Here is a 15,805-nt window from a genome sequence, read left to right on the forward strand (position 1 = left end):
ACATATGTGATCCCTTGCCTACGCAAATAGGGAGTCAATGAGGTATAAGTAATTACTTGATCATGTTCCACGAGGAATCTATTTATTCACCGGGTTTCTCGTCTCTCTATGAAAGATTCGCACGTCAATCATATGAGTCCTGCAAATAGTGGTGGTTCACTAGCACAAATAATTCATGACATTCACTAAACCTAGGGTTCTCTCTCAAGGTCATTGTGGTTAATGCTACACCAAAATAGAATAATGTGGCTTTGGTTATTTATGTACAAGATTCAAGTTGGGAAAATCCAAAATATTGGAAAATGTAGACAAAATGCATGACCCAATGGTGAGCAATATCTCCGATATTTTTTATGTTTTGCAAGAACTTGAGTTATTGTTCATTATTTGAGTAAGTGGTCTTAATAACATGCATCCAAATAAAAGAGAGTGATTGCAAATTCTAGAATTGAGGTAGATCTTCAAAGGAAAGGACAAAACAATAGCGGACATGTTGCATCGAGTTGAGCCATATGTGACCTTAGATATCCAAATTTAAAAAATGTAAAAGAGACAATTTACATTAAATGATATAGAACTCTAGATAACCAATAGATTTATTTGACTCACAAATTTGTCATTGAAGAGGTTTTAGGTCAATACAATACAACTAATTCAGGTCAATAATCTATTGTTGCAAGTCTTTACAAATATGATGTCATTTCCTATCACCGAGTCATCCATAGGTGATCATTCCTTTGGTTTTAGCTTGACGATCTATCTAGATCACATACCGGTTCCATAATTTGCATCGTAAGATCTTTTATATTGGTTCCATCATTCTAATATATCTCCACTTGCACTAAAATCAGGAATCCCCATTAAAAATAGGGTTTTAAGGAAATATATTTCAATAGAACATGCTCTATCCATATTGTTGACACAAATTTGAGTCAATCATTTCATAATTTTTTCACCCTCAAATCGAAAAATATAAACTAGTGATAAATTTTTACAACCTTTCGAAAAATATAAAAATATAAGAAAATCATGTCCTAACTGACTGAGGAGAAAATTTATGAAAACCCCTAAAATTGTAATGAGTTACTCAAAATGAATTCAAATCTAGACTTCTGGTGGATCAATGTGCCCTTGTTTAACCACCTAGAATAAATAAAAACAACGATCACTGTTTTGCAACACTAAGAGTGAATTTTGTGGAACCCCTAAGTTCACAATAGCTACCTCAAATATGCTAAAAATCAATATTGTAATAGACTGGACAAGTTCTTGATTAAAAGCCTCTATGAATTATAATTTTCTTTTGTCAAATCGAGAGAGATATGAGCTTCACATGTTGACCTTCTTAATTGATATACAAAAATAGAATAATGCCTTGAGGTCCGATAACAGTTTATAATATTCCTTATGGAAGAATTCGCTACATACTATATCTCCAAGAGACTCCAAATGCAATGTCGTATTCAACACATGTCTTTGCAATGACAATCGTGTCCTATATCTAGAACTCCTAGCAATATAACTGAGGTGTAAACCACTAAATTCATCTAGGCCTCCTAATTATCTAATATAGCTTATGACCAATTATAACTAATTTAAGGTATGTGTACCACATGTTGGCATATGCATTGAATAACATACATTATAATATCATATCCTTGGCTACATAATATATTTCGCATACTCCAAACAATATGATTTGACAAGCACTTTATAATAGTAGAGGAAATGAAGATAAACAAGGATAATGAATGAAAACATATAAAGTTGCTATTATTAAGACCAATATTCGAAATCTTCATCATGCTTGACTGGTTCGCCTACATATGAACTTGATCTACAAAAGATGGGGATGTGTAAATAATTTTCTCTACAACTAGATGAGCCCCATACAAGACAAAAAGATGAACAGTCTGGAGAGATCTTAGATTGATATTACTTTAGTTATTGTGTGTTAGATGTGTTTTAATTCCTCTAGATGCAACTTAATCACGCACTTGTAATTATACATATACCCGTTCAGGTCATGTCCAAATAAATAATTTCATTGAAACATCTATTCTCATATTGGTGACATGTAGAAGATGATTGTTGCAATAGTCAAGCATGTGGATTAAGCGAGTCTTCCTTATAATGCAAGCTAGTGAATTGTGAGCGTTCTAGAAAAGGTCCAAAATGTATTTGAAAGGTCATTAAGCATTTGGCTTGTAAAACTTCTGAGATGATAATGGACTAAGCACCTCACCTTTTCAGCATTTTTTTATTAGGATAAAACAAGTTTTGAAGGGGCCCCAAACCCCTTTACAAACAGAGGGTTTGCATTGAGAAATGGACCAGACTACCTGACAGTGGACAACAGGTTTTAAAAAGGACCTGAAACCTTCTAGACTTACGGGCATCCACCAATCAAAATATGAACATCACAAAACAGGATGGCACAACCATAAGCTCGAAAACAACAAACAAAACATCTCAAAAAACAGAGAACGAGGGTTTTTCTGGCACCCTCGGCCAACTAGAAGCGTTTTCCTAGGCTCCCTCAACTTGTAATAGATTCGTAGGACCACATAAAGCCACAAAGACCAATGCTAACCAAAAACCAACATTGGCCAAACTTGGCCCTTGAAAACTGCTAGCATCCAACCTGTCCCTACAAGAAACAAAAAACATGGGGTTTTTCTGAGCTCCCTCAACCACCGTGGGTTTTATCATGGCTCCAAAAACCATATGCTTTAAAATATGCCATACTGAGAGAAACTTGCCCAACAACCAACTCTCCACCTCTATAGGAGACACACAAGAGTCAGCAAGAAGATCGGCATCAACATCCTTACAGCCAAGAAGAGGGGCCCCATCAACACCCCAACGACACTTCCAGGAAACACCAAAAACATCATACTCCACCTCAATAGGAGACAAGTCAACTCCAACTACATCCATCTCCCCCTCAATAGAAGGGAACCTTCCACAGAGAATCCCACGGACCCGAAAAAAACAGCACTCCAAAACAGCCCAACTCGCAAGAAACCAAACAAGCAGACCAAAAACATCATGTGTTTCAAGACCGATACACAGAGGGAACTGCCCGAAGCCCATTCGGAAGGTAAATAACACCTCAAGGACCACCAAATAGTTACATGAGCCACAAGAATCATTATACTCTTTGTGGCACTATTGGTCTTGTGGATTTAGAGGAATCACATTATTGTATGGAACATAAAAGGGTGCGAGGATAGCATTGTTGGTATTTATGAGAGAATGTACACAATTTCAAGAGAAGTGAAATATGAAGATAGAACCAAAAAAAAATTCCTTCATATCAATGTTGGCTTCAGTAGTACCACATTTATATCAACGTAATATGCAATATTTTGTACTTAAATAAATATTGGTTTCCGTGGCATGTTGAATTATACCATCCCGTAAATTAAGTTAAATATCAAAATGGAGGAAACAAGATCATAACATTAACCAATGCCAATGACATTAGGAATAAGAAAAGGCCTAGTTGTTATCTTTAAGGAAGAGCTAGGAACTTAGGTTCCTTTTCCTTTTGTTGCGAGGGATTGAGATTTTTTCTAAATCATGAGAATGAATCTAAATGGCATTGATGCATGAATTAATATCTGTTCATTTTGAGAATCTTTGTTACCAATTTACATAATCAAATAAAAGGAGTATAGCCATAATTTCCCAGTTTTGGCAAATGAGGCTCACACATTCATTTTCCTAATTGTTTGCAGCTCACAAGTATGCAAGCATCTCCCATGCTAGACTTATCAAATTCCTAAGACTTGGCTCAATTTTTGCAAAGCCAACTGAGAAAATTCAGATGAAAGTAGATATGAGAAGCATTATTTCAGTACAGCCACTTCAACCTTTCTAATGTGACAAGATTTTGGAGTCCTATTTTTAGAGGACCTGCGAATTGCAACGAATGTTGATCTACCAGGTATGTCACGTTCAATAAGATATGTAAAGTAGGAAAAAAAAAAAAAAAAAAAAAGGGAGTTAATTATATATTATTTTTAAAATATAGTTTGGGGAAGAAATATATTGCAGTTAATGTCACCATGAAGCTTTATGCCTGTACTTTTTATTTGATACGTACAGAACAAATTCACTTTTTTAGGATTTGGTTTAAGTCTGGTCTAATATCAATTTTCTAAAATTTTATTAATCGCACATAGCAGCCCCGACATGCTTAGCGGTTACATGAACAATGGTTAAAAGTAAATGATATGTTGTAAATTGTGGTGTTTGCAACCTAGATATAGAGATTGGTAGTTAGAATGAAACTTTAACAATTTGCACATGATTGGAAATGGCATATTCTAATACCACAACGAAGATGTAATCTGTGAACCTTACCCTTCACAAATTGAAACTTGTAAATAAAGAAATGTGTAGTTGTACAGTGATAGATTAACAAAGAAAGACAAATCATAATTTCTAATCTATTTTTGAATTTGGCTCAAATGATCGAATCTGTGAATGCAAAAAAATTTATGTGAAGTAGATTGCTAGAATTTAATTGGAGATCTTTGGAAAAAAACAAATTCTTATTTTAACAGTTGAGTATAACTGATTACAACACAAATTACCAACCATGTTTTGCATTGAAGAGTAGGAGCTCTTTGGTAACACTTGCAATGAAATATTCAATTATTTCCAATTGATATTGCATGCAAGCAAGAGAAATTTGGTATACTTGGAATGAAAAGTTAATTATTTTGAATCCACATTGTATGTAATCAGTTCTATTCTCATTTTTTGATTACTACATATGCATTGTGCCTCATGTGTATGTTGGTATGTAATAGTAGGGGGATATGTGAATATCAACAAGGCAACGAACCCTTGATACAACAATGAATGGGAGGCCCTTCTGACCGTCATCTCCAGTGTTGATTGTTTCTTTTTCTATCATTAGCCCATGAAATTTATATATTTCTAATGAATACACTTTAAGGGGAAGTTGGTAGAACCCACCTTTATTTATTTGGATCTCAATGTGATACAATTATTTCGAGTGCAACTAGTCATCTCATTGATAAATTTTCTAGCATGAGGCATGCAGATGTTTGAATGTGTGGGTTGAACAATTGGACTCTATGAAATCAATAACAGATACCTATAAAAGTTGGTGGTAATACGAGCATACCAATTTTTTCTAGTATCAAATTCACAAAGAACAATCATGCCAAATCCATTCATTTGAACACCTATATTGAGGTAGACTTGATAGGATTTTACATTCTTCAAGATTGTGGTGTTGCATTCTATCTTGACCGTTGCAAGATATCTCATTACTATGTGAATGGTCTGCTAGAAAAATCATAGAGTCTTATATATCATTTCAATTGAACTGGTGGAGAACCAATTAAATATGTGTTTCTCTCAGATGTATTTATATTTCAACTATTCTTAATTCACATTCAATTCAATGATCAAAGATAAAGTTTTTAGCAATGAAGTTGTAAAATTACTACTAATTATATAAGAGTTTTATGGGAGCTCCTCAATCAACAATTTGAGTGGATGGCATACTGGGTTTAGGCAAAATCTAGTGATCACAAGTTACACATATTTCTAAAAATCTGATGTGATTTTAAACTCTTAATGTTATTTGAGTGTCTCACAATGGATGCACATGTTAAGGTTATAGTTGACAGATATTTGTTAGGTTTCACAAATTATTACGTACTTTTCCACAAATAAAGTGTTGCAACATTTTCTTTCTAAATTCTTTGGATTAAGGTGGAACATTATCAACTAAATTTCACTATGAAAGAGTATTGTTATTGATTTGAGAATAATCTTGAACATCTTGATGTAGAGTAGATATATCCTAGACTATGAGAGGTGCATGGTTGACAAAGGAGTACATATTCATGTAGAATTTAATGAATGACAATATGGATTAGATGGGAGATATCGTAGAGGTGGACCTGGAAACCATGCGATTAGAAGGTAGCTTTCACACAAGGAGGTTTAAATTGACAACCATGCCATGTGTCAAGAGGAGAGGATAAAGGAGATGGCTTTGGGATGGGAAACAACGTGCTAATAGTTACTAATAGTTAAAATTCCCATGTTTTCTCTAGGGTTCAAGTCAATTGGTTGGATTGATTCACAACAACAAGAACCTATGGGGCACACAAATGGAGCTAAAAAAATTTGGGGCTCTGTTAGAGGTAAACAAGCCTAGTTTCACACTTGTTGTACAATTGTATCATGTAGATTACAAAATTGGAATTCGCAAGGCTGATCTAGAGGCCTCGCATGACATATTTGTGTGGTGCATAATTGATATAGATAGCATTGAACAACTTGATTTTAAGGGAAAAATACTTATAGGTAAGAGGTAATTTGAAAGATTCATAGGAGAAAAAGAGAAATTTCTATAAGATCCATCATTGCTTGTATTTATTTTAAAAGAAATGGTGAAGCATGCTATAGAAACTAGGTTTTGTCTATTGTTAATAATAATTTGTATATGTATGCTTTATTGAAATCAAAAGGGGGAAAATTGTTTTTTTGTTAAAACTTATTTTTAATTATTGAATTATTTGATGTTAAGGAATAATTAAATTTTTAGGCTGTAATGTCGTAAATCGCATACATTCGCAACTTCACCTACGTTTTGTGTGTACTTTGGTGTCCATTCGCTTAATATTTTTGTAGGCTCATTTTAGTACTTACATAAGCCTTCTTCTTTACCAAGGTGCTCAGGCCGCATTTCTCATGGACATTGGTTTATGTCACCTTTGCATTAGTCCTATATTTTCTTTTCTCCCAAAATTTTTGAACGTATATTATCTAGATACGAGTTTTTCACACGGACATTTGCACATCATGATAGCATCCTACAAAAAAAAATATGCAAGCATTTCTAAACAAAATTCAACTTTTTAGCTTTATAGGGCAGTTGCAATGTTTCGAGATGAATCTAAATGACTCATCAGTATTTTTTCATTCCCCACTCTCTTTATGAACCTTTCTTTTATTTGGCCTGCTCTCTCTTGGCTCTCTCTTTCTCTCTCAATATCTCACACGCTACTCTTAATCTTTTCACGCTACTCTCACGATATTTGTAAAAAGTTGGATTGTGATGTCTCTAAGTAACTCCATTTAGTTTGATTGATTCGCATTAATCAAAATTTAAAGACCTCCCACCGAGGGAGCTAGAGGATGATGGCTCTTTTGGAGGTAGAAAAAAGTAGTTTCATAACTATCACAGTCGCCTAATGCAGATTCTAAAATTGCGGAATTGGAATGGTGATTTAGAGGATTCACATGAGATAGTTGTGAGGTACATAATTTATTTGGATAGAGTTGAACAACCGAATTTTAGGGAAAAATAACTCATAGAGAAAAGGTAATTTGAGAGATTTCTTGGAGAAAAATAGAACTTTTTATAAGATGCATGTTTTTACCTTTTTTCAAAAGGAATGGAGAGGTAGTCTATATAAATTCGGTCTTGCCTATTGTCAAATAAGAATGAGTAGTTTCATCCTTTAAAAATTAATAAAATATATATTAAAATTTAGTTTTTTAGTTTGCTGATTAAACTTTCTTTAATTATTAAGTTATCTGATATTTACGAATATCAAAAAAATTATTTGAATTACATGAATTTAAGTAGTCGGCTATGACTAAATTCGGATCAAGAATCGAAACTACTAGTTGTGAGGCCCACCCTTTGGTGGCTTCGATATTGGCATTATTGGACCATGATTGAATTCTAGGGCTGTATAAGTTTTTAAAGTTATTAGTATTAACACGTGATGATGTTATTAGAATATGTCAAATGTGGAGTGCATCTGTAGAGCAGTTTGATTTTAATATATGCATATGATGAGGACAAAAATTTTGATAGTTAATTAGGTATTTTGATTTCCATGTGATTATAGTGGGTTAATTGATGCTTTGACTTTATAAACATGAAATTCAACTATATCGTGAATTATTAAATTATCAAATTTATTAGAAGTAGCACCCTGTCGGGTTTATGCTTCTAGAAAGGAGCACTTGGTTTGGATTTTGATAGCTACCTTTGTTCATTTGAAATAATATTAGAACTGTTATAAAATGAAGAACGATTAAAGTTGAATGTAAATCTTGACTGTGGATTCGCATGGTCATTGAAATATCCCAAATGTCTAGTTGGCATAAAAGTGCATGTAGCATATTTGAAGTTTTAAAATCTCTGATCATGGATGCTATCACTTTTTAATTCACAAAAAGGAATGGACTAAAGGGATGAGATTATTAAAGTTGTAAGATTGAAAATATTTATTACCTTATTGGGCTTAGTTTTCCTCCAATGATTATAATCCTTCTAAAGATGGAAAAGCTCGAAATATGTTAATAGTAATCTAATCGTGTCGCTTCTTCCTTTTTTGAGAAAGTCCAACTTTTCCAAAAGATTTGTGGGTATAAAAAATTACGGAAATCGATATGAGAAAAGATTAGAGTTGATCAACCTATGAGCTTCTGAAGAAGAACAACATGCGAAGGATTTGTGAAGTTGGAGGGGTTTCAAATTAATTCATGGCCATGTAGAACGGCCACAATCTACTTCTTTCAAAGAAGTTCACATTCTCTAAGAACCTGAGGGAAGTGAAAATGGATGGGATGAGTTCTATTGTAACTTACAAGATGATAGAAAAGGATACTGTAATCAGTTGCTAGGGGTGAAAGGTTAAGAGAAACCATAAATATCAGGACATCCCTAGCCTACATCAAGGCTTAATATACTACCTTCACCAAATCTATTTGCATACAACCTCTCCTATGCTCTAATCTGGCCTAATTTTGGTATCAAAGAGATCAAAGTGAAAGATGGCTTCAAGAGCCCTCAAAATTACCAAGAAACCCCTTAGAATTTCTAGTGGTTTTGGAATTGCTTCCACATAAGCATTCAATCTCCCTAAAAATTCCCAAAAGGGCAATTCCCATATCGAGAGAGATAAAAAAGGGAATGCCCTAGAGATAAAGAGCTAAAAATTGTGTCAAAAGAAGATAATGTTAACAGTAGACTGCATGTAGAATTACAATCTCTCTTGGGATACCAATTTGAAACTGAGGAAAGAAGTAAAGATAAAAATGAAAAACACGTTAAAAATCGAAAAAATAGAAAAGGCAAATCTAAAAAATGAAAGGGTAATGAAGGAGAGTAAGAAGAGGAGATCGACATTAATTGTGGTAATTAATATCCAAGACAAAGAAATTTGAAACTAAAACGATGACACATATATGATAACTAACACTTTGAAAGTGATATTGTACTCAGTTGAGGAAAGAAAAGGTCAAGTATTTGACCTACCTACAAAATATTTCACTTTGGACCTATCCCTTAAAGACGTCTCCAAATCATAGTATCTTATCATCGTGGAGGAGGAGGACTTGGAAACCAGCTTGGCTTCCATAGCACCAGATCCCACCCCGCTTATTTAAACTTCACAAAGAAACAAGAGTGTTAAGCATGGTGAAGAGGAGGATAACGATGACTATGAGATGGAGGTAAAACAAGGTAGACTGAAAGAGAAAACAAATTTATTGGGCAATAGAGATTCTCAATTTGGGGACTCAATTTTCCATTTTCTTGCTATCATTAAGGACCTAATGGATTTATTCTATGACTTCTCGACCTATTTGGCTGAGTATCGCAATAGGCATAAGTCTAGGATGGAACAAAAAAGGCACAAAGAAAAAAGAAATTGAACCAAATATGGAAGGTGAAAAGAGGCAAAGAGGGTGCTACTTGAGAGAACTAGAATTCAAGACTAAAATTGGTCATGAAAGAGTTTGATGCTCTTATGAGCCTCCATAATATGAAGTCTACATAGTTTTTCGTGGTTTGTTATTTTGGTAGTGTTGGGGTTGTGTTGGTGCAATAACTTGTTTGTTATTGAGCTTCTCTGTTTTAATATTCTAACTTTGGGCATGGGACCCTCTTCCCACCTTATCTAATCAAAAACAAATTTTGTGTACACTTTTAATATTACAAATCAATGTTAGATGTGGTTAAAAAACATTAAAATATAGTCAGGTCATAGTATGATGTTGCATTGGACTATGTTGGTAGTGAAGAATTAAATTGTTTACGAGTTTATTTTTATCAAATGAATTGTGGAAATCTCATATCTTTAATTAAATTGTTATCAAATGTATGATTATGTGTGTATCTTATTTCAATTTATATTGGAAATAATTTTTTTTTTTATTTGAGCGTGTAGGAAATTTTCATAGCTAATATAAATTGGAGTTCCCTAAGAGAATCCTAGTCATTTTCAATTCCTAGTGAAGCCTTGACCTTAGTTAATGATAGGGACTAAGGTCTCTGATTTTAGTAATTGTTGTAATGTGATGTATTTTGTGTTTTAAATATAGTTTTATTTTATTTTGATATTTGAGTAAGTTAGCATTTGCGTCCAGCGGCATCCTTATGGAAAGATAGATTTCACACTGAGTAGGTTTTTGAATGACTTTCAAGTGTTTGTTTCATCTATTTATAAGTGTACACAGACCCATACTGAAACACTTAGGAGATGGAGGTAAAACAAGGTAGACTGAAAGAGAAAATAAATTTATTAGGCGATAGAGTTTCTCAATTTGGGGACTCATTTTTTTCATTTTCTTACTATCATTAAGGACCTAATGGATTTTTTCTATGACTTCTCGATCTTTTTGACTGACTATCGCAATAGGCATAAGTCAAGGATGGAACAAAAAAGGCAAAAAGAAAAAAGAAATCAAACTAAATATGGAAGGTGAAAAGAAGCAACGAGGGTACTGCTTGAGAGAGCTATAATTAAAGACAAAAATTGGTCATGAAAGAGTCAAATGCTCTTATGAGCCTCCATAATATGAAGTCTAAATATTTTTTCGTGGTTTGTTATTTTGGTAGTTTTGCGGTTGTGTCGGCGCAGTAACTTGTTTGTTATTGAACTTCTTTATTCTAGTATTCTAACTTTGGTTGTGGGACCCTCTTCCCACCTTATCCAATCAAAAACAAATTTTATCTACACTTTTTATATTACAAATCAATGTCAGATTTCGTTAATAAACATTAAAATATAATCAAGTTATAGTACGATGTTGTATTGGACTATGTTGGTCGTGAAGAATTATTTTTTTATCAAATGTATGATTATGTGTGCATTTTATTTCAACCTATATTGGAAATTTATTTATTTTCTTTGAGTGTGTAGGAAATTTTCATAGCTAATAGAAATTGGAGTTTCCTAAGAAAATCCTATTCATTTTAAATTCTTAGTGAAGCCTTGACCTTAGTTAATGATAGGGACTAAGGTCTTTGATTTTAGCAATTGTTGTAATGTGATGTATTTTTTTTTTTAAATATATTTTTGTTTTGTTTTTATATATGAGTAAGTTAGTATCTGCGCCCAGTGGCATCCTTATAGAAAAAATAGGTGTTATGTTGAGCATTTTTTTGAATGATTTTAAAGTGTCGGTTTCATCTATTTTTGAGTGTATTTAGGCCCATAAAGAAACACTTATGAGTTGGGTACCTTTTTGGGAATTAGTCCATGGGATTTTGCCATCATTTGATCTTGTCCAAGTCTCTTAGAAAAAAGGTGTCGAAAGTCTAACTTGCGGGTGACAGTAAGTAAATTACCACTTTCAAATCCACTCCAACAATTTTATGAATGGTGCTTCCGCATGCCTCACACATATGAGTGGATCCAAAGGATCCTATTGGGGAAGAGTATACAATATTATTCCTCTCATCCCAATGCTCTCACACGTAGGAGCATTTGTGATATCCACATACCCTTAGGTTTTGGTGAGAAGGGGTTAGAGGAGGTGAATGAGATCAATGTGGTACCTCCTGACCAGGGGAGGGGAGGTCATATGACACATATTGTATATACCATTCTAAGAGTCTTTGTATGGCTTATTATTTTATTTTTTGCATCTTTCTTTTTGGGATTTTTTGGGAGGCTTTGTGGAAGGACTCAAAAGAGTCTTTGAGAAATTTCTATCAAACCCTCCTCATCTATTAAGGAAATATTTTGATATGATTCAATCTTTAGAATGCTATATTCCATTTTGTTGTAAATATGTTAGTGGAGGCTTTTGATTTGATTTTTAAATTTCATCTTTCTATGTCTTTTCTTATGTATATGACACGTGTGTGAGGGTTTAGGCTCTCCCAAGTTGATCAGAGAAACTCATGTGTAGGGTGAGGGATATGTGGAACCTCCAAGGGAACGATTTTTTCTCGTTGAGAAGGAGATTTCTTGGGTATGAGTATCCTTGATTCTTTTGGAAAATCTGTGGAAAAATGGTTCGATATAATTTAGAAGGGATGTGAATTATATGGTGTTGGACTCCCTTAATGGATTTTACATCTGCGTGGAGTATTTATATTGGGAAATCAAGTTTCTCATGGGCCTCTTAGCTTGGGGGTTGGTTGTGAGAAAGCCCAAATGTTGGAAGGTGAGCTCTCCATTGGCTTGTTTAAAAATTGTGTTTTGTAAGATTTTTTGTGGAATCAAATGGGGTGCTACCTTGACATTGGAATGAAAATATTCATTCTCACGTTTGGGTTAGAATTTTTATTACATTTTTTAAATGGGTTGGAGTAAGTTGTTAAAAATTTTATCAAATGGGTCCCTTGTAATGTTGTGTATATCAAGTTGATAAATGATGATGTTGTTGTGTTTAGAAGCGATTATATTTTACTTTTCTAAAAAATATACATATTGTTTAAGGGCTGAGTTTGTTTAAGAAATAACTTAGCGCTTGTGATAATTTGCATTTCATACGTTTAAAAGTTATTGATACTTAATGAACAAATTAAAGTTATTAGTAATAGTGGATTAAATTAGCTTTAAGAGTGTGAAATTTTCATGCACTTTTCTTAATATTTTTAGTTAATAAAGTGAAGGGGATGTTTATCACGCAAATATTGTTCTCTTTGTTATCCTACAAAATAAAAAAACTTGCTCTACTTAAACTTTGGTTTAAAATTAAAAATAGTTATTTGTAATTAGATGTGTATGTTCACCTATTTAAAAATATATATTTTATACAAAGTATATTTACCTTTGTAAACACACACACACAGCAAACTTGAGTTTGGGTTTCTAGTGTTACCATATCGGTTAAGGCCCCATTAAGCGGGTTTAGCATGATAATTAATTCTTTTAAGAGAATTTAATTTAATATAACTTTAGGAAATGAAAAACCTTAGGTGGAGTTGGTGTGCTAGGTTTTAGGATTTAACATGTCTTGGAATCGTTTAAATGTGATGTGGCCTCTCAAATTAATTAGTCAAGTGAAATAATTTAATTTATCTAATTGATAGTGAATGGTAATTAATTAAATTAAATCTGAAATCAAAGTGTAGTATACTTTTATTTCAAAAATTTGGTTTTAAAAGAAAGTAAAATATCAGCTTAGGATTGAGAAAATTCACTCTTTATTTCGTTTTAATTTAGTTGAGTTGGACTCTTCAGAAGAATAAACTATCGTTGTGGCTAATATTTAGTTAAAACAAACAGTATATTTACTTATTAAAAATATTTAATAGAAAATTATCATTTATTCGTTTGCCGCATTTAATCTCTTTATATATCATTGGTAATTAGTTAAAATTTGTTAAATTTATATATAATTTAGCTTAGTTAGGGTTTACTTAGCTATAGGTGTTAGGTCACGCCATAGAGGCCCGACCGGTTCACTACCAATTAGGAATTAGAGGGAATGTTGCCTTCAGGAGTTCCTCCCTTGAGACATGTTGCGTAAGGGTTCCAAATCTCGATCACCTTATCATTCTTGTTTTACGTTGTGCGAAATGAGTGTCATAACGCCCACTCGTCTTATTCCTTTTCTCACCTCGTCTAGCATGAGTCCTATGACGTTGAGTATGTAACATATACATGCACATGCCACGATGAATTTGCCTTGTACACCAAGTTCATCCTTTCAATCACAAAACAACCCATTCTCTTATTTATTTATTTAAATTCTCGCAACCAAACTCTATAATTAACATGAATCCTTAATATTATAAACCAAAAATATTAATGATAATTTAGAACTATTCTTTGTTTTAAAGGCTCACGAATATAACACGTATATTTTTATAATAAAACTGAGATTATCCTACCCGAGCGTAAAAAGGTTTTCAAGAAAGACGCAATATAAAGCATGCATGGACGGTGTTTGTGTCAACATCCAAGAAAATTTCCTCTTTTACCAATTCTGAGACGGCTGAGAAAAATGTATATATTAGTTCCTTTGAAGAAGGCCATCGCTCCAATAAAGTCTAATCGTTTCCACATTACTAAATTAATGGCGGTGGCGAGAATATGAGGAAGAATACGTCTAAGGCAGGAGGTAAGCTGATCTTCAGATAAGCATATGCAGCAGAAGATAGAAAATTTCAACGATAATGAAAGAATGGTGAGAATACATCTGCGGTAGCAGGTGAGATAGCCATATGCTGCAGCAAGACTTACTCTGACGTATCGAAAAGAGCAACAACTCTGGAAGTATATTATTATAATATTACAAGGATTGGTGATTTAATATACGGAGTGAAGATGAATTAGTCATAAGGTTTGGGCTATATAAAGCTTGTAATGGGCTTGTAACACACATTCATATCCTTCTGAGCTCTTGTACTATCTGCGTTTCTATTATAATGGCTAACCGAATGATTTACTTCACACTGGGACTTTTTCTGTTGATATGTTGTTACAGCGACAGGGTCATGGCAGGGGATTCCGATCCCTTGCAAGATTTCTGCGTTGCAGATGAGGAAAGCAAAGGTGAGTAAAAAACTTTATACATAAACAATGGTAATGATTTGCTTATTAGACGAGTCGAGTTAGTAATAGATTGATTTGATTTTGCTTTAAACAGTTTTGGTGAACGGGTTCGTTTGCAAAGACCCAATGCAAGTTTCAGCAGACGACTTCTTCTTCCGGGGACTTGGGCAGGCAGGGAACACCGACAATGATGTGGGCTCCAACGTAACGATGGCGAACGTTAAACAGATACCAGGCCTCAATACGTTGGGAATATCGTTGGTCCGCATCGACTACGCAGTGGGTGGAATAAATCCTCCTCACACACACCCAAGAGCCACCGAAGTTCTTGTTTTACTGGAAGGCCAGCTTCTTGTGGGTTTCATTGACACCAACAACAAGTTTTTCAGCAAAACGTTGGAGAAGGGAGATGTGTTTGTGTTTCCAAAGGCACTTGTGCATTTCCAGCAGAATGTGGGGCATGAAAATGCGGTGGCCATATCTGCATTGAGCAGCCAGCTTCCGGGAGTTCAGACAATCGCCAACTCTCTGTTTGCAGCGGATCCTCCTCTCCCAGATTCCGTATTGGCCAAGGCCTTCCGCATCACACAGGAAGTTGTGGATTACATTCAGAAGAAATTCGCATAAGAATTTGCTGTGTTCTATCAAACAAAACAATCAAGAGGGGACCAAGTCTTTCCCAAATTCTTTTTCCTTGCCGTTCAATAAAACAATCTTTCTAGAGTTATTGCCGTCCTCTTCTGCTATTCATAGCATCTGTTTTGAACATGACTATATCCTCCGCATATTCCAAAGATGAAGGATTAATTTGAAGCATCTGAAGGCATTTATGAATATTTTATACAAGAGCATCCTTGTATTAGGTATACATTCATTTGCAACATGTTAACAATATATTCTTTAACATAAATATTGCAGGAACAACAACAAACAAAGTGCTTGACTTGGATAGAATGAGTAACACTATAATTCTTGCATGCCAATCTGTCAAGGGT

At 33.9% G+C, this 15,805-nt stretch overlaps 1 protein-coding gene across 1 annotated transcript; it reads left to right on the forward strand.

Annotated features, from left to right (window-relative positions):
• The first annotated feature begins 14,683 nt into the window (after positions 1 to 14,683).
• LOC131864135 (germin-like protein 8-2) lies at positions 14,684 to 15,437 on the forward strand. Its single transcript, XM_059215152.1, has 3 exons — positions 14,684 to 14,810; positions 14,905 to 15,089; positions 15,258 to 15,437. The coding sequence occupies exons 1-3, from the start codon at positions 14,684 to 14,686 to the stop codon at positions 15,435 to 15,437; spliced, it is 492 nt and encodes a 163-aa protein (XP_059071135.1).
• The last annotated feature ends 368 nt before the right edge of the window (positions 15,438 to 15,805 follow it).

Source organism: Cryptomeria japonica, unplaced genomic scaffold, assembly GCF_030272615.1.
Source record: "Cryptomeria japonica unplaced genomic scaffold, Sugi_1.0 HiC_scaffold_77, whole genome shotgun sequence".
In the NCBI taxonomy this organism is placed as follows: Eukaryota; Viridiplantae; Streptophyta; class Pinopsida; order Cupressales; family Cupressaceae; genus Cryptomeria; species Cryptomeria japonica.